Genomic DNA, 20155 nt, shown 5'->3' on the forward strand with positions numbered 1-20155 from the left:
ACTGTGGGGTATGTCGTCCCGTCCCATCCTAGCGCGGCGCACGTCCTCTCGTCCACTGTTGGTGACGTCAGCCGGAGAGGGCAGGCAACGTCTCCATCCGGACGGCGTAGGGCGTGGGGTGGTCACATCCCTGACTTCCCGAGGTCACGTCCGGTGGCCATCTTTTGACCGTAGATGCTCCCGGTTTCCCGGAGAGCCGCAGCCGTAGACTGAGTGGGCCCTTTCGGGAGGGTCGGGCGAGACGGAACTCCTTCGCGGAGGTCAGGCGAGACGGGTCCCCCTCCTTCGGGGGTCGGGGCTCGGGCAAGGTGGTACCCTCTCGGAGGTATTGGGCTGTGCTCCCCATGCCGGGCCGCCTGGTCTGTTGGGCGTTGTCCCGGGCCTGATTGTTTCGTACCACCTTGTATCACCACTCGGTTTAATTACTGTGGTGAGCTATGTTAGGGGTACCCGTTATTCTTATCCCCAACAACCGCTTTCATTTTCATCCCTACTGCCTGCCTGCCTTGTGAATTCCTCTTGATAGTCAATGTGCCACAGCCCAGGTAATCCCAAATGGCCCAATAAAACCCAGTGGAATTGATTCGGATTACAGCTAGCAACAAGGAGGAGTTGGCGCCATCATCAGTGAGTGAGCCATCCCATCCCATCCATATGGTCAAATAAAGTGAAGTGAGCTGCTGCACTTTGTGAGATTCAAGCATCAATCTCCACTTATTTCCATTAATATATATTATTTTAAAATATATACAATCTTCTATCTAAACTGCTTGTGCTTCTTTTCTTGATAATTATGGCCACATATCTACAAGGATATTGATAACCACCCCTGATCTGCCACTGGCCGTCATTATATTATCGATTATTTCTAAACCATCTGATGGTGTAGAACCGTAGGCACATCGCTTCCCAGTTCCCATCAACACCTGTACATGATGATTCGTCTGATCACTTTTTAATAAAAGACAAATGTACTCTGGTCTATTTGTTATTAGCCCACGTAATGTCATTTTTCTGCATGCAAGAGAATACTAAACCATTATATAACTGATGTTAGTTATTTTTATATTGTTGTTTTCTATATGTGAAATAGGCAAATGCATAGATAGTATCTGTTTCTTAAGTAGTTAACTGAGTTTCTTATGTCCTTTCTTAACATAAGTACCTTTTAGTGTATGCACAATTAAGTTTGTTGAATATAGATATGAAAATATTTGATGTATATGTTAAATGTCTTTCACTTTTCTGAGCTACCATAAGATAGGATATCTCAAACTATTATTTTTATGATATCCTAATAATTTTAATGCACAATGAAACCGCAAAGTGAAATATTGTAGCAGATTCATACACTCATTATTTAGTATTTCAATGTTATTTCAACCATGAAAAGCAATGGATCTCTATCGGCAGGAATCTCTATGGGTTTAAAAGTTCAAATAGATGCCTCTACAGTTTATGAAGCTACATTTTCTAGTAAACACAAAACTTCATAGTTTTTCAAAGAATTATGATAATTGATTTACTTACTCTTAGCAAAGAATGATAATTCTATGTATCAGTTGTAAGATACCTTGTTTGCGACACCCATGTTGTAATGCTCTTGACCATAGCATCTATTGGTTTTTGTGGAAATCATGTTAATAAGCACTCGTCTCCTTTGGGAGACTAACATCTAGGAAATACAAGCTGCAGAAGAAAGAAATACATAATTACTATGTTTATCAAACTAACCAGATCACGTTCTCATCCTACTATATGTAGTTTGAGATATCTGTGTATGCTTATTCCATATGCTAAGAGCATGACAAACCTCATTGACATAAAGGCCATGCCAACAAATACTGCTTTAACAGCATCCTTGCGTCCAGCATATTCAAATGCTAATGGTAGCATTTCATACAATGTTAGAAAAGCCATCACTCCTCCCACTGAAAAAAAAATAAAAATATCAATTGAGTGAATACTTTTAGTTTTTAAAAGGAAATGTTTTTTAACAAAATTGTAGTTACCTAATCCAAGTAGACCTTCCAATATTTCAGGATTCAAATTGCTTGGGAATATGTATGCTGAAAGAAATTTGGTTTCACATTCATTGCATTGAGGTACAACATAAATAACTATATAGAACCCAATAACTTTTTGGTATCATGATGTGTTACCATTTGTAAAGGTTTAACATTTATTTGGAACCAAACTTTTCTTCTTTCTATTTTCTAATAATGATAAATAATACATAAATTATCCCTAGGTTCCTCATTAAATCAACTAAACAATGAATTAAATTTCATTCACTAGTGCATAGCATTTTTTATGCCTAAGTTCCTCGTGTAAATTCCAGTTAATTAGTGTATTTTCTTATGCATCTCTCGCACCATACTGATTTGAGCAGTTTTTCTACAGCCCAGATAGTAATCAGTAGTCATAAATAGATGTCTCATCGATTAGGACCAGTGTTCTTCTAGCATTGCTTAGATTGGTGGCTGCTATCTTTACTTATATTAACCAAACATTGAATTGAATTTCATTCACTAGTGCATAGCGGCATTTTTATGCCTAAGTTCCTCGTGTAAATTCTTAATTAGTGTACTTTATAATGCATCTCTTGCATCATACTGATTGGAGCAGATTTTCTACTGCCCAAATAGTAACCACTAGTTACAAATAGATGTCTAATCAATTAGGACCAGTGTCTTTCTAGCATTGCTTAGATTATTGGCTGCTATCTTTACTTATATTAACTGAACATTGAATTAAATTTCATTCACTAGTGCATAGAGGCATTTTTTATGCCTAAGTTCCTCGTATAAATTCCAATTAATTAGTGTACTTTTTAATGCATCTCTTGCATCATAATGATTTGAGCAGTTTTTCTACGGCCCAGATAGTACCCACTAGTTACAAATAGATGTCTCATCGATTAGGATCAGTGTTCTTCTAGCATTGCTTAGGTTAGTGACTGCTATCTTTACTTATGTTATTGATGATGCATTCATTAGGATTTTGGAATTGGGATTACAACGCTCTTTAGTTTATACTACTCCAAAAACTTTAGGTCTTCATTAGAGTTAGAATATTTTAAGCAACACAAAGGAACTTGGTCTCTACATCAGTTGCTCTGAGGCCTTTTTATTTTGTTAAGTAAGACAAAGGTATCAATAGTCAACCTACCCACAATAATTACACCTAGTGGCTCTGCAAAGCCCGATAGTGTTGCTAGTTTGAAGGCTTGCCACTTGCTGCACCAGAGATATGAAAAGTTAGTACTTCCAAAAAATGTAAAGATTATTATTTTTATTTTCGAGATAAGTGCCAAGTCATATTTCTTTGACTGTTTGTCATGCATTTAGTGGCTACTATATGGTAGAATTTGTGATTCAGCACTTTGTTATAACATATACAAAAATGAAGGGGTCATATATAATTCTGTAAAAAGTTATATAATCTGTACCTGCTAGTGGCAAAGTACGCTGGGAGAGCTACTGAAATACCCTGGGGGTGAATGAAAGCAGACGTAGCAGATATTAGCACATTTGATTTGTGTTATGAACTAAACTGTGTAGTGACTGGAGAGAAGAAATATGCTTACTGCCTGCCTATATAGCTGTCTAAATTCACCACATTATAACTAATAAGCGTATTAGACCATTCTCAGTGCATAGTTTGATTCAGTTGTTACCAAAACTATAGTGTCGGTTTAATAATGAAATATAATGGAAGTCTTTCGGTGCACAGTTTCATGATATTGTTTCATAGCTACAGCATTTAATTCTTACATGGTGTCGTGATCAAATGTATCTTGCGATTAAACAATAACATCCTCAATGCACATTTCATTGTGTTTCATCGGACTTTGGTAACCGAGACTTGAATTTATGGGGATGAAACCCTCACCTTTTCTCTCCTCACAATGAGCTAGTCAAGTCAGCAAAATTGTTGATGTGTTATAAAATTTAATAACATGTAATTCTGATGACATCCCCACTAAGACTGGCCTTAGATACTAAATGTACAATATTTTCTGGTCATAAGAGGTTGGAATGGGGATATAAAGTTTTACCACACCCACCAAAAGCAATAGAAAGGTTGAAGGATGGCATGGAAATGGGTGAGGTGACAATTAATGTACCAATAGCCAGTTCCATTCACAAACACTGTAGACTCCGTTACCTCGGGAATGTAGTGTAGAGCTATAGCAAGAGCCAAATTCAAACCAACACGGAAGCCCTAATAAATAGGTAATATTAGTTAGTTAGCCATTCAACATTACATATTTACAAATAATAACAAAACTCAGGTTCGCACTAGGAACTCACTTGCTTGGCCCAGCTTCGAAGACTAGGCTAATTACATATAAGAAGCTAGAAAAATATGGATAAATGCTTTGGGTTCTGAGGCTGAGCTTCGGATAATTGAAGCATGGCTCCCCTTTAGCATGCTATAAACGACGGGATTGTTGTGGACACTTTCTTTGGCAAGACAAGAACTAGACTAATAGTTTGTTTGAGGTAGTCTTATCCATGGTCGTGAGTTGTTGAGTTGGTGGAGCAAAAGTTATTTATTTGTTATGAATGGTAGATGGGTTAGTGTTGACTCAAGAGCTCGGTAGAAACATTTGAGATTAAGCAAGGAATAGTCCACCACCTAAAATGGTTGCTAAGAGCCTCCTTAGGGTGAGTATATCTCCACCCTTGTTGTTCGTTACCTAGCAACCTAGCCACATCAGGGAGAGAAATTCCTATTTTGGTTCCAGGTTTTTCTCTAAAGTCATGCTTCTAGAGTAATAAAAACAAGGAAAAATAAACTACAGCTCAGGCCTCATTCATATATTGATAATTCAAAGGTACATTTTCACAAATGATGGACAGTAATTGATTGTGTTTCCACCATTACCCATGGATTAAAATAGTTTTTTTTAACTAAAAGTTACTATGAAATCGGCTGGAATGTGATTGACATGATTAACATCATATAGAAATTATATGCGAAATAATACATGTATGAATACTTATAGTTGGAATATTTAATATTAGGTTATTTCATTTATCTTGTAATCATCAACTGATAATTCAATAGAAAAAAGCTAAGGGAAGAGTACTCATGCCTTACTTAATCAATTACTAACGGCATTTGGTTGTCAGAAGTTGTTGCAATATTTTTTTTGCAAGTAAAATACCGAGTTACAACATTGACCATGTACAAAGAAATATTAAGTCATCTAAACATGGGAAATAATGAACAGTACCTTTGTTGTTCCAATAAATGCAGCTGTACCCACGGGGAAATTTTGCAAACTCACACCGGCAACTGTTGATTTTTTTAATGCAATTATTAAAATAAATTAAACTTACAAGAAGAGGAATATTATTACATGTATATATACATAGTCCCCCGCCCCCCATAGATCCCCGCCTCCCCCTCAGTAGATCATTTATTAGCTATGGTGAGTTTCATAAGCTTGAATAATTTTACATTTATCATCTATGTGAAATTCCCTGAAAAATAATGGTGTTATTTCGTTATTTAATCAGATCCACCAAAATTGAAAAAACAACATTATATTTTCATTGAATATGACCTGAAAATTTACTGCTGGGATCACTAGCTAAATTATATCTACATGTACAATATGACCTATAAAGAAAGTGTTTTGTGCTACATTTTCATTCAACAAGCCCTAGACAATTATGTTCTATAGTAATCCTGCTTCTTTCAAATTATTTAAAGGCAACATGTCTGATTGAGAATGAAAATTTATACAGAAATAAACATCTATGTTGATTTGTGTATAAATACTCAAAAATATATGTCATGTTTGTATCACTGTTATTGATTTTATTCCAAACATTATGACATACTTATTAATGATACATAATGTTACAACACACACATGGTATGTTTTATTTTATCAGTTTCATATTTCATTTCAAAGTTGAACCCAATACATCTGGATCTTGATATAATTTATAAATTATTGTATACAAAGACATTAACACAATATGCAAATAGTTTTATTAGAAAATTATATATATATATATATATATATATATATATATATATATATATATATATATATATATATATCCACCAAAGGCTTACCAATTGCTGTGACAACTACGCTAAAGATCACTCTTCGACGGTGTCTCATCATAAGTTGCTTTCCTGCTATGCTGTCACCAACCGTCTTTTCCAAATGAAATATAGAGAATCATATATTAGCTTTCCCAATCAAATGTGACTAACTGAACAAAGTTGAGGGAAAGTGGACCTGTTTGTCATTTTGATCTGTCAAATTGCAATCTGGCTCAGGGAAAACATCAGCAATTGTTGAAAATAGCAGTGCTCCAGCAAAAAACTACAATTCACAAGTCAAAATTTTAAAAAAGAGTTTACAAATATCAACAGAAGGTCTTTCTATTCTTACCCAAAGGTTTCCTTTCAGAAAACCAATCGCATTGACGGCATCATAAGCCAAGTCAAAGAAAGACATGCTCAGCATGAGTCCAGTAGCAAATCCCTACAAAATGGTCAATTATGTTCAGTTAAACTGTGAACTTTGTAGGCAACCAAACTTTTGTTGTTCTTTGAACGTGACTCTGTGGGCAATTGTTAGTAAATAGTCATAGCATCAACCTGTAACATCCCGAGTGTTTTGTTATTTGGCGCACGATTGAGTATAGCCAACAGTGCACCTGGTTATTAACAGAGTACAATGATTATTAGAAAAGACAGTAGTGCACCTGGTTAACAGAGTACAATGATTATTAGAAAAGACAGTAGGAAAAGGGTAGCTGCTTATATAGAGGTACGGTAACATCTTGTATTCAATGCCTGCCTAGATTATAAATCCTGGCTTATGCATGGCTGGCATGTATATAGTACCATGAAATTGTTTACTCTTGAAGAAATCTCGCTCGCTATGTGTTCCAAATATTTGCCATTGTTGGAATAAATTAAAAGCCACACATGAATCTCTATCTTTACTATTTTTAAAGCAAGCAATGATTCCACGGTCTGTCAATCGGAATCCTAATAGAAACCCGAACAAATTAATCTAAATCCCAATCGAAAACCAGGCAATTAATACCTCGTGCGGTCACGGCACGAGCTGTACATGGAAAATTAGTGGTCTCATGTAGGTATGGGTAAAATTTATATTACCCATAGCAACTCACGGGCACTATGCTAGTAATAAATAAAAGGTACTACAACTCATGCAAATCCTAGGTAGCTAGAGGAATGTAGAATGAGAACTTTTCGGAAGTAGCAGGAATGGTTAGTTGCCCGTACCAAGTGAGGTGCTTAAGCCACCGACAAGGGAGAGAGTAAGAGCAACAGAAACTTTGGGATCCATATGCATGAGTACGTATGGACCAGGTAACTGAAGGCTTGAGGAGGAGGAGGAGGCTGCTGCTGCTGCTAGAAGAAGAGAAGTACTTGCTGGATGAATGGGTGGATTTGGGATGGAGATGGATCGATGTGGGTTTGTCTCCCTTTATTTATATACATATACATATAAAGGCAACTGATGAATGAAACGGAAAGGATATTGAGCATCAAGTGGAGCAGGAGTTACGGATGGATGATGCTTGTTAGCTTCAATCTGTCCAGTTCAGCTGAGTGGGGCAAGTTTGGAATGACTTTGCGGGATCCTCAGACGTAGTGCAGTGGTGGTTAAGGTATGCCTGCACTGCAGGCAAGGTAAGAAAATAATTAAACATCTTTCATTTGCCATCCATCATCATCAGGCAGTCACCGATTGCCCCTTTAGGTTGGGTTGGGCCTCATGCCATCACGCACTCAGCTGCACCCGAGCTAGCTAGTTAGTTAACACGGTAACCATTTTAGTTCATTCCTTGCTACAGCGCACTAGTAGCTTGGACTGATGCTCCTAAAGGAACATGGCATTTATTTTATGCGGAAAACTAAAAATGTGAAATTTGTGCCTTGCTTGATTTCGATCACTTTTCTGTGTAGCTTACAGTTTGTTTCGAAAAAGTAGAAGTAACTTGCATTCGCCTGTAATCAAGGTTAACCTAACCGGTGGGAACCGGTCCGGTTTGACCGGTTACCGGTCAAACCGGTCCGGTCCGGTTCCGGTTTCGGCCGGTACCCAACCGGCCAAAATTTAAATTTTAAATTTGAAATCAAAAAATGAAAAATTCTCAAAAAATTCCTAAAAATACTTCAAGGTGTGATGAATCTAATGGTGTCAAATTTTCTCAAAAATTCATTCATTCATTTAAAGTTGCATTGGAGTTTTTGAATTTATTTGAATTTGGATTTGAATTCAACCGGTTTCCACCGGTTACCGGCCTAACCAGTCCGGTAAACCGGTACCGGAGGGCGGCCGTTAGGACGGTCCGGTCGGATTTTAAAACCCTGCCTGTAATAACTCACTGTTCAAAGGGAATTTTGGTACCCGTACAAGTATGCTCTGCAAGTATTTTTGGCTTACTTGAGATAACGGTAACATGCAGCTTTTCTGGAGGTGATGTATCCTCCAGGACAGTAAAACCACCAACCAGTACTAGGTATCGCTTCTTACTTTTCGCACTATATATAATGAACACTACTACTACTACAGAAACCTCCTTTGGTCCTGGTTGCCAACCTCATTTAGTCTAGATTGTGGCAACCGGGACCAGTTGCTACAACCGGGACTAAGGGATGTCCATGATGGTGCACCGCCCAAGTTTTGAACTCAAGACCTTTTATCTTGTACACAGCTTCCTTACCACCCCACCTACGCAGCACATGACTCTATATGAAATTCTTTCCTTTCGAATTAACCCATAGAGAACCCTTTAGTCCGAGTTGGTAGTACCAACCAGAACTAAAGAGTTACCCTTTGCTCCGAATTGGTGGTACCAACCAGAACTAAAGACTTAGGCCCTTTAGTCTCGGTTGGAGCCACCGACCAGGACTAAAGATAGACTTTTAGTCTGAATTGGTGGCTCGAACCGGGACTAAAGAGCCCTTTCATCCCCTAGCCTTTGAAACTGGGACTAAATGGCTCTTTGATCGTGGGTCCAATACTTGCAGGGACAAATGTAAAGAATCAAAGCCTCTTTCTGTAGTAGTGACAGTTGCTGCCTCTCTCACTGCAACGTAGCCTATACACGCAGCACAAGAATAGTAGCTTGTATATGTTCCAGGAAAAAAAGATCTGGTTATCTGACCCTAACCTTGTTTAATAACACTAAAGACTGGGTGAATCTGGAGTTGAGCTACATATTGTCAGTATAGTTCCGCAACCTCTGGCCGACGAGATAGCGCTCATCCCTGATAGAATCGTGGAGTCTGTCGACGAGCCTGCAGAGTAATTTGGCTACATAACAGAGCGCACACATGGCAAGGATCCCTAGCCATGCAAAACGTATCACTGCAGAGTTCACGGTAGCAGAGTAGCCAAATACTGAGGCGACACCTTTTGCGAGCACATAAGGAACACAGAGAGCAGACAGGAGCTTCAAGATGATCGGCATCAATATATCTCGCAACACCCACATTGCCATGAGCCCTGAAAACCCATCCTCCCTTGCCTGAGTTAGCTTCTGATCCTACCTTTGATCGATGACATAGGCCAGGAAAGGTGCAATCCTTGTCAAGTGAACCTTCAGAAATAATAAAACCAAAGTAGTTGCATCGCTAATTAGTGAACCTAATTATAACCCAGTCAAATAGTAATAATATGCATAATTAGCTAAAACCACCTTACAGGTTAGGAAACAATTTTGCCGATCCAAAAGTTTCAAGCTACAAGATCAAGAAAGCAATAAGAAAAGGTTGCTGCTCACCAACTTAGTCCAGAATTTCAGCAATTGCAACCCCAGGAACCAAGTACAGGAGAAATCGAGAACTGGAACTTCATTGTCCACGAAGGGTAATATCAGTAGACAATCAACCAACAATCCAATCAGAAAGGGAATGGTGACAACCTGACAACAGAGAGAAAGTCACTGAGCTGAATCAACCAGAAAGCAGAAAACTAACAATGAAACCACCTCGACTAACTCACCCATAGGAACAAAAGTGGAGAACTCTTCAAAGCAGGTGTACCCCAATTGCACATAATAGAAGTCAGAAGGCGTGTCCTCCCAGACTTCACGTAAGCAAAGGCATCTCTAGAGGCAGCAATAATAGTTGACAAGATGCAAAATCCAACAGCAAACGCAAAAAGATCTGAGCCAAAAGATAAATTGCACAAGTGAGATGAAACAATCAAACATATGAACTCAGTCCACAAAACAAGTCTAGTGAACTGCGGTGCCGTGTACAATCATTACCATTTGACTTCAAAGCACCTGCTACTGGCAACTGAGGGATGGCAAACAACAATGACCGTCCAACTGAAACTGGAACAACAAGTAGAGTAGCATTGAATATCAATAAAGTAAGCCACGCTAGCACCACAAGTAGCACCATACGAACAGCAGCAGATCTCCTGCCAACAGCATGGGGTGGGGGGGATGTTAGTAACAAGCTCTGCGCACGATTCGTTTGGATATGTAACATCTGTTAATTGATGTTAATTGAGTGGTATAGCGAAGTGCATGAGAACAACAAATAAACAAGACAATAGGAGAAATTACAAAATTTTCACAAGACATCATCATTTATTAAAAGGTTGGGAAGCTAGAGTGCATGCTTTGAACAAAACCAGCAGAGAAACAGTTTGAAATTTTCAAACTGCATTTTAATATATGGAGCAAACTAATGCTTGGCTGGGTGAGCCTACACTTCAAAGGGGATTCTTCTAATCTCCAGATTTGATGAAGCTTTCAGTGCATTTGAATGGGAATTACCTAATCAGATAGCAAAATCTTCAAGATGATGGAATCCATTGTTGACCCAAATGAAAATCTATTTCTCTCTCAAAGAGGCCCAAAGGGCAGTCTTGATACATATAGACTCCAAACAACATATTCAAAGGAATATGCTACTAGACTCGTAAGACACCTTAAGAGATACAAGCATATTCTAGTGAATATGCTATAGCATGACACGAGCAAAGCATAATTGGTGATAAGGTGCACGTAGGCACGAACCACCTAAGGACAAAGTGCACACAGGCACTACTAACAGTTTATTCTAATTTAACATCAGGTCTTAGTTCTATCATCCATATATAAAAACTATTTGCGATTTAGAATGAAAAGTTCCTTCTATAAAAAGATGCAATTTTGGTACCTTTTTTTCCTTTTCTTTGACCACATAGGTACTTTTATTGATACATATGACTATTTTGACTAATCCAGCTCCGACATACACACAATAACACATTGATTTGGCCATTGAATTTAGTACCCAACAAGTTACTAACTGTGCTTATGTGAATCAAAATGGAAGTACAAGACGTGAAGTATATAGTTAGTATATATTTACTGAATGAACAAAAGGGGCACTAACTCCTAGCCTCAATACCTATTGACAAGCAAAACACATGCCTACCACTGGTTAAATTCTGAAACAAAAGAACCAAAACTATAACATACACACCGGGCGAAGAAGACTGGAAAGTGAGTAGTGAAGCTTCAAACAGATGCATCCAGTAAGCCAGTGAAGGGCATTAGAAGCAAACGATGAAGCAAACAGAAGTCGGAGCTTCTGAGGTATTTTCACACCAAACAATTCTGAAGTGCAGATATCAAGTAACCAGCCAAAGATCAATGGGCATATCACAAGTATTGCTGCAAGGTTAAGAGAAACATTGGCTACACTTATGATCCCCCAGAAGAAGTGCTGCAAAAAACTGCATGTCCTATCGAGCACCCTATGTATGCAAGTCAGCATTCTAAGAGGGCTTAACAGCCAGCACACCCAGTTGGTTAACACATCAAAATAAATTGTGATGGTAAGGCGCTCGCCCCTTGAGTATTGCTGGAAAGCATGCAAGCCAGTACAGAGAAGCGCCACCATAAGGATAAACCCATATCCAACTAAAAGTACTGAAGCTGTTGAAGTGCAGGAGAGGGCTACATCCACAGTGGCAAAACTGAAACAGCATAATACTATTCTTCCCAGTGAGAAGGGGAGAAATCCAAGCAGAAGAGCAAATGCCACATCACCTATCACCACCTGGATATATAGAGAAAGAGGGAAATTGTTAGGAACAAATTAGATTACAATTATTATTATCTGGAAAGGAAATAATAAGTAGAGAGAGAGAGATGCAGACATACCATTAGGGATGCTTCGATGGTGTGCAGCGCAAGCAGTTGCAAGGTATCCAAGCCTCCAAAGCAGTTGTGCAGGTGAGCTTCGACCCGCGTCACCCATTGTGCAACGGGAGCAAGGGCATCGGTAAGGTTGGGGAGCTCTAGGAAGGCTCTTCTAACGGAGGCGCAGGCGAGGACGGTGTCCGCGAGGGAATGAACCTCAAGGCGTAGGGCCTGGAGAAGGCAGTGGCACGGAGGGAGAGGAGGCGGCGCACTTGAGCCAAGGTCCTGGAGAGGGCGAGGCGCCAGACCCAGAGGTTGGTGAAGGGCATGAGGAACTCCCAGACCCAGACGGCGAAGAGGAGGGAGAGGAGCAGGAGAGCTTGTTGGCCAGGCCGAGCATGAACTCGGGGAGGGGCAGCCTGGCGGGAGCGTTCGCGGCGTCGACGGGGGCGATGGAGATGGCGCGCTTGCACACCTGAAATCGGATTGCATAAAAAATCCATGTGAATCGAAGAAGAAGCAGGCGCCTAAAACCCCCAATCGATTTTCCCCCCATCTCGTTACAGCGTCCGCAGCAGGTGGGGAAACCTCACCTCGCATCTAGACGCCGAGCTCCCGCGCCGCGTGGCGAGCCATTGGGGCAGGCAATCGTCGTGGACGAACCTGATGCTTCCGCGGCAGGCGCAGGGGTGGCGAAGGGGGCGGTCCGCCTCGGCCGGGATGTGGCAGATGCGGCACGCTTCCTCCTCCTCTTCGCCGGGCCCCGGCGGCCGAGGGGCCATCGCCCGCCATCGCCGCCGCGTCGGCCATCGCCGTCCTCAGGAGAGGAGAAGGACAGGCCGCCTGCAATGGGCCTTCGCCTGTAGCCGTTCGTGAGCAGGGCCCCGTAAGCATTTGGACCTGTTTGGTTGCTGCACCAGAGTATTAGAAAACTTTCACTGCTAATTAACTTTGACGGCTAATTACGGTATCAAATAAAGTCAGTTTACAAAACTAATTCCAGAATCCCTGCGCTAGGAACTCCGAAAAATATAATGAGATCTTTGACCGCGTGATTAGAGGATGGTTACTGTAGTATCACTGTAGCCAGTCATCGATTAATTACCGTTATTAGATTCGTCGTGAAAAGTTATATAGCCATTTGCATAACTGCCCTCGTTTTCACCTCTTACTGCACGTTTGCCCCTCTTTTTTGAACTTTGCATGTTTGGCCTTGTTTTTTTGAATCCTAACATATGGTATGCCCCTATTCTGTGAAGTGTAGCTAACGGTGTTAACAGAGTTGAAAAGACAACAAATACCCCTGACATGGATGACATGCTAGATTTGCACATTTGCCCTTATTTTCGAAATGTACAAGCACATGGCCACATAAACTCTAAATAAATTATGTCAAAATCACATTTAAGCACAGAAGATTAAAGGGTATGTCACGATCACATTTAAGCATAGAAGATTAAAGCGATGAGCGGGCCAGCGCCGCCATGGCCGACGACCGCGCGCGCAGCATCAGGGGACGCGGCGGATAGGCGCTGCAGCGTGATCGCGGCCTTCTCGCGCTCGACGAGGCTGCCGGACTCGGCCAGCCTGATGAGCGGCGGCAGGACGCCCTCCGACATGAGCAGGGCCGTTGCAGGTGCCTGACTCCGCGACCACAGGCCACGGGCGCCGACGCCGTGAGCAGCTGCACCATGGCGGAGACGTTGGCGCGGCCGAGCACGGAGAGCACGCTCTTCTCCTCGCTGCGCTGCGCCTCAAGGAGCCCATCCACGGCCCGGTTCTTGGCCTCGGTGTGCCCGATCTGCAGCTCGCGAGCAGCTCCCGGACGTCCGCCTCCGCCGGCGGCGACGGGCCGGAGGCGTCGGACAGCACGCCAGTCCTGACGAGCAGCGCGCAGTCCTGGAGGTTGAGGTCCAGCTTCCCGGAGAGCGCGTCGATGGCGCTCTGCGTCAGCAGCTTCCCGCCCGGCGGTGGGCCCCGGCAGCGCCCCGCGAGGTCGGCCGCCTCGGCGAGTGTGGCGACCACCGACTGCAGCATCTAGCCGCACAGCGCTGCTCTGCCCAGCGCTGCGAGGGGACCGGTGCCACCCTCCCCTTGCAGCCCTACGCCTAGATCCGCCCCACGAGGGGATCCGCGCGCGCCCTCCCCCTGCCGCCCACCTGCTGCTGCCTTGCCTCTCGCCGCCCTCCTGCTGCCGACCTGCCTCCCGCCGCCGCCAGGGAGAGAGTGAGAGAGTGGGGATAGGATAAAGAGTGGAGGAGGACACGAGAGAGAGAGGTGAGGCTGTTTAGATAAGACAAAGGCAATACGGTCATTGCATATCCTTTTCTCTCCTCCAATCTTTTTTTTATTCCAAACAAACAACCTCCTCTTACGGCGTCCAGAAATGAGGGCAGACGGATGCTTCAGATTCAAAAAACAGGGGCAGATATGCAAAGCCTAAAAAAGAGGGGCAATGGCGCAGTTGGATGTGAAAACGAGGGCAGTTATGCAATTTACCCAAAGTTATATTCATCCCTAAAAAAGTTTTACAAATAGACTTCATTTATCATTCCATGCAAGCGAGATTCTTCTCTCGGCTTGTGTGCACTAGGAACCTCGAGTGTGAACCAAACAAGACCTTTCTCTCAAAAAAACCAAAAGCCGCCCTAAACCACCGCTCTGTTCTATTGGCTGCTTCTTCAGCCAATCAATAATATTTTTTCTCACATCAAATCAGCACCAGCCATCAGCCAGCCAGCAGTAATTTTCTCTCACAACAAACCAACACCAGCCACCAGCCGTAGCCAGCAGAACAGAGTAACTCTGCGCCGTGTTTTGACATTGTACACCAACAAAAATGGTAGCCAGGAAAATAAAAACATTAAAATCTAGGGCTGAGTTTTTGTACACCGTCGAGACATTCGGAATTGTAGAACAACAAAATGATACCTAAAAATATAACAACATTAAAATCTACGGCAGCCAACGCTTGCTAGAGGCTTCAAGGCTATCGGACGACCACCATTATTTGGATCAACCTAGCTTCAACACCCTCTGCGCCTGCATCCCCGCACCCGCCCGCCCTTTATAGTTGGCCAACCGGGCCAAGCCCGACGGGCTGACACGGGCCCGGTCCAAAAAAGCACGGCCCTAACATGGCTCGGTGTTGACGCTCACTAACGATTATTTCCAAACGTCAACTTGATTAGAAAATTTTATGAGAGTTTGCATTTCTTACACACATTCTTATCCAATAAAGTCCCTAAACCACACTTCACCTTTTAGAAAATGAAGTGTAGCCCAAGAACCAATCCAAATGAAATTAAGACAGGCCAACCCCAACGTAGATCAGACAAAGAGGCCCAGAACAGCCTCCCAGAAGAAGTTGGGGGCGGTTGGTGGCCCAGGCAGGCCCACCGACCTACTAGGTCGGCCGACCTGGCCCGTGGGCCCCACCGCCTCAACCAGGGCATGTGGTGCCTCCCAATTGGTCCCTTAGGTCAGCTGTGAAGGTTCTCACCCATGGCTCCCTTCTATAAATACAAGGGAGTGGGTAGAGAATGAGAACACACACATACACACCACACTTCCTCTCTTCTCTTGCACTTCTTGCATAGTCTTTAGGCTTAGTGGAGTTTAGAAGAAGTCTAGAAGTCATCGAGTCGCCAGAGTTACTCGAGAGTCTGGTATGGGTTCATCTCTAGCTCTCTCTTGTAATATTCGGTTGTTTGTAATAGAATTAGACTATGGTTACCGATATTTGCTTGAAGTATGTTCTGAGTTATCGGATATATGCTTCTTGATATGGTTGCGTTATTATTCAATGCTTGCATTGCATGATCGCCCTGTGCTGGACATGGTTAGTCTTTTGTTCTTAGAACTCTAGCAACTGCTCCAATATTCATATGATTGCTCTAGTGTGATGTCTATCCATCCGGAGGGTGGGGGCTCCGCGCGGGACGCTAGAGTATCCCTTACTAGTGTCGACATGGTATCTAGATTAGCTAAGAGTTGCTGAATGTCAACTATACCCACGGTTTGTAGAGGTAGCCGGCAGGTGGTGACAGCCCTATCCGAGCTCGAGTAATCCTTCACGTTCGGTATGGGGGTAGGAGGTACATAAAGTCGCCGGGGTGTACGGGCTCCTTCCATTGCTTCGATAGTGATCTCTCTGTTGTGTAGTTTAATCTCTGACGAGCTAACCAATGAGAAAGTATAGATATAGCTAGCCTAGCACAGTTGACTTGAGCTCTAACTTCTGCCTTGCTCCCGGCCTAGAGCATCTTTTATCTTTTATTTATCCAAGAGGGTAGTTTGTGTGTGTGTCACACTACCTCCTATCATGTCATTATCTTACCCCTGTTTATGCATGAAAATATCCAATCTAGATAAAGTTCATCAACTAGTCTATATCTCTTTACTCACCGTCTTCCGTGCGGAAATATAAATGACACTCCAGTGTACTCCCGGATAAAATGCTACAGCGGTATTCTGTGCGCTTGCGGATTTATTCGTGATTCATGAAATACTGCCACCCCAATTGGCGTCTGCAGGCGTCATCGCTGTTTCCCGGTGATGACGTTGGTAGGCGCCAACAAGCATTTTTGGCGCCGTTGCCGGGGAAGGCACAGATTGAAGTATATAGACAAAGTTGTGAACGAAATCGAAATTGGTATTCGCTTGCTAAACAGGCTAACTTGGCTTTGTTTTCTTGTCTTTGTTGATATGAAAACAGGGTAGTGTATGACCGGTTTCGACTTGCCGCAAAACTTTCATTCCGATCTAGAGTCACTTTTGAGGAGGATGCGAGTTCGTCTCGTATCACCTCAGAGATCACTCTCGGCAGCCAAACCAGTCATCGCATTGTCGTCAGCTCCTCGAGCTATGGCCCTGTCACACCCTGAAATTTTTGAATTTCAGGATGTGATTAAAATTAAAAATAAAACAACAATTTTCTCATAATTTTAAAAATTTCCCAACATTTATTTTCTCCACAGAGGATTTAGTAAAAATAAATAATGATGGATTTTTTTTATAAAATTTAGCGAAAATGTTTTGTTGTTGTGCATCCATGCTGCCTTGCATTTGTTATTGTTTGTGGTTCAATTTTGAATACAAATATTTGAGTTTGAATTTGAATTTAATTTGTTTGGTTGGTTTTGAGAAAAGAAAAAGGAAAACGTTTTCAGCCCAGCAAATTTTAGCCCGGCCGGCCCAATCTTTCTCCCTCTCCCTCCTTTTCCTTTTCCTTCCTGCGGCCCAAAACCCCATCGGCGGCGCGTTACTTTTTCCTTTCCTCCGGCCTAGCCCGTCCCGGCCTTCCCCTCCTGCAGCCCACCGACAGGCGGGGCCCGCCTGTCGGGTTCGTCTCCCCCGCGACGAACGGACACCCGCGGAGTCCGGCCGCCGCACGCCCCGCGCCGCTCCTTTCTTCATGGCCCGCACGCTAAGGCCCGGTCCCCTATATAAGGCACCCGAACCCCCTGGAACCCTTTTGAGCCCCATCGAACCGCTGCCGCCTTCGCCCTCGCCTCGCGGAACCCTAGCTTCCGCCGCCTTGCTCGAGCTCGAGCCGCCGCACACTGCAACATCGCTTTGCCGCTCCTTCGCCCCTTCATGGTGCCTCCCGAGCTCCGCGTGGTGGTGAGGAATCTCCCCGGCCTTCTCTTTCCCTTCCCCTTTCTCTACTCCGTGCGCAATGGGCTTGCCGGAGCGGCCGCACTGCCGCACGCCACCGAACACCCCATCCCGACCCCCGTCTCACCCAGCCGATGCCTTAGATAGGTTCGCAGCCTCGCGTGCTTGCTTCCTGTCCAAAAATCGGGTCGAACTGTGCCCGGACGGCCGAAATAGGCCAACGCCGGCGGCGCCACCGCCGCGCACGCTTGCCGCCGGCGTCACCCACCGCAGCCGCCGTCCGATCTAGATCGGATGGTCCAGATCTGATCCAAGACCGGGTCAAACCAGACCCATACAGGTCAACCTTTGTCCATTTTGCAAAAGAGCCCCTAGGCTTTCAGAAAATCAACCCACCGTCCTATGCACTTGAAAAGTATTTACAAAACAGCCCTTTGTTTTATGATTTAGACCCTGACCTTTTAGGAAATAGAACCCGCCGTCCAGGAAGTGTAGTTTTGCTTTCTAACCCTCGCGAGTTAGGTTTAATTATGCTTAAGTCCCTGGTTTCTTTAGAGTTAGCCCCTGGAAGTTCAAAACTCTCACAAACAAGTCCCTAGAACATTGTTTTAGCCATAACTTCTTCGTTTTAACTCCGTTTTCATCGATTCTCGCGCTCACTTGATCCTTGCAACGTGTGCGATAGCTTTATGACCTTTTTATTCTCTGTGAGCACACTTTGTTGTGTCTTACAAATATTTTTTTGTTAGTCCTTAACTCTATAGTTAATCGCGACTAGATCCTTGAAGCACCGTTTAGTCTATAGAATCGTCGTTTTAGTTCCGTTTTCCGCATTTCTTTCGCTCTCGTAACCATAGCAACGAGCCCTATCCTTTATTGAGTTCTTTTAAAGTCTTTCTTTGTTTTGGTGTATTGTTCTTAGATGTATGTTTTTGATTATTTTGTATGGTTGGTCGTTGATTGCCCCGAGTAGAAGGATCGCTGTTTGAAGATTGAAGATCAAGAGTTCCAAGTGAGCAAAAGCTGAAGAGCAGTAAGAGTAGCTTTTCGTTGGAGAAAGGCAAGTAACCCTAACCATCTTTCTGTCTATGCTTATTTACAAGAGTATTATGATGATTTAATTGGAACATGGAGCTTTTGTAAAGGCCTCGTAGCGTCCCTATGCAATCACACCTCGGAAGTGTGGTATTGTGCCTGATCAGTATATATGCGTGGTTGGGTTCAAAGTTCTTCAGAACTTTTACGCGAATTGTGGTGAAAGTGTACAACCTCTGCAGAGTTAAAACTAACTGGTTAGCCGTGCTCACGGTCAAGAGCGGCTTGGACCCTCACATAATTAATAAACTTAAAGATGGATTTAAATCATTTTCTGGTTATTTCTTGTGGCCTTGCTGAGTACCAACCATAAGTGTACTCACCCTTGATTACTGCTGCTCAGAAGAGAAAGTTGAAGTATTTGAAGATGTTGCTGAGTTCTAGGCGTACGCAACCCCCAGTCGATTGCCTGTGAAGTTTGAAGCCTTCATTTCCAGGATAAGCTTTATAACTCTGATAGTCCTTTAGTTGTTTTATTTTCTCTTTTACGTGATACTGTTACTGATTATTCACTTATAATATCTCTATATGTATGAAACTTGATCCTGGCATACATATAGTTATGCATTCGGTTTTGTCCTTAAAACCGGGTGTGACAGGCCCAGAAGACACTCCGTGATTACTCCGCTCCGTCTGCTAACCAGGTCCCTACCGGGCCCGAGGTTAACACCGGAGGGAAAAATTTTGAGATCAAGACGGGACTTATTACGATGGTGCAAGCCAGTCCTTTCTGTGGCAAGGCCAATGAGGATGCCAGCACTCATCTCCAGCAGTTCCTGGAGCTCTGCAGTACTTTTGTTATCAAGGGTGTATCGCAAGATGCAATCCGGCTCCGTCTGTTTCCGTTCTCTCTCTTGGGGAGAGCAAAACAGTGGTTTTATGCTAACAAGGGTGCTGTGGATACTTGGGACAAATGTTCCAAGGCGTTCCTCTCGAAGTTCTTCCCGACGGGCAAAATCAATGCTCTTCGTGGTCGGATTTCGAACTTCCAGCAGGCATCAAATGAGTCAATTCCTGAAGCTTGGGAGAGACTTCAGGAGTACATTCTAGCGTGTCCGCACCATGGAATGGACAATTGGCTCATTCTACAGAACTTCTACAACGGGTTGACTCAGTCATCCCGTGATCATGTGGATGCCGCTGTGGGTGGAGCCTTCTTCTCGCTGACTATTGAAAGAGCTACCTCTTTAATTGAGAAGATGGTTTCCAACCAAGGTTGGAGCGATGGTCGCCTCCAACGGACCAGCGAGGTATGCACTCCGTCAAGGAGGCCGACA

The 20155-nt window shown here is 43.3% G+C and overlaps 2 protein-coding genes and 1 non-coding gene across 5 annotated transcripts; all 3 read right to left on the reverse strand.

Moving 5' to 3' along the window:
- Positions 1-695: 695 nt before the first annotated feature.
- LOC120678354 (zinc transporter ZTP29-like) lies at positions 696-8491 on the reverse strand. 3 transcript variants are annotated; one of them, XM_039959488.1, is made up of 13 exons: positions 8401-8491; positions 6634-6692; positions 6425-6517; positions 6269-6355; positions 6100-6184; positions 5246-5307; positions 4171-4227; positions 3452-3492; positions 3172-3239; positions 2013-2069; positions 1814-1931; positions 1574-1689; positions 696-926 (listed from the first exon to the last, which is right to left on the reverse strand). In XM_039959488.1, the coding sequence occupies exons 1-12, from the start codon at positions 8474-8476 to the stop codon at positions 1641-1643; spliced, it is 852 nt and encodes a 283-aa protein (XP_039815422.1). In that variant the 5' UTR covers positions 8477-8491; the 3' UTR covers positions 696-926; positions 1574-1640. The 3 variants fall into 3 exon arrangements, with proteins under 3 accessions (XP_039815422.1, XP_039815424.1, XP_039815423.1); XM_039959490.1 differs by lacking the exon at positions 8401-8491 and adding an exon at positions 7577-8016; XM_039959489.1 differs by lacking the exon at positions 8401-8491 and adding an exon at positions 7291-7538.
- Positions 8492-9039: 548 nt separating this feature from the next.
- Positions 9040-14201, reverse strand: LOC120679664. The gene is made up of 8 exons (XM_039961314.1): positions 13961-14201; positions 13639-13848; positions 12758-13064; positions 12186-12639; positions 10290-12081; positions 10022-10185; positions 9801-9941; positions 9040-9617 (listed from the first exon to the last, which is right to left on the reverse strand). Exons 1-5 carry the CDS (start codon positions 14199-14201, stop codon positions 11488-11490), a joined length of 1806 nt encoding a protein of 601 aa, XP_039817248.1. The 3' UTR covers positions 9040-9617; positions 9801-9941; positions 10022-10185; positions 10290-11487.
- Positions 14202-19840: 5639 nt separating this feature from the next.
- LOC120680305 lies at positions 19841-19947 on the reverse strand. Its single transcript, XR_005677577.1, has one exon. It is a non-coding gene; the product is annotated as a small nucleolar RNA R71 (small nucleolar RNA).
- Between the last annotated feature and the right edge of the window lie 208 nt (positions 19948-20155).

Source organism: Panicum virgatum, chromosome 6N (assembly GCF_016808335.1).
Source record: "Panicum virgatum strain AP13 chromosome 6N, P.virgatum_v5, whole genome shotgun sequence".
In the NCBI taxonomy this organism is placed as follows: Eukaryota; Viridiplantae; Streptophyta; class Magnoliopsida; order Poales; family Poaceae; genus Panicum; species Panicum virgatum.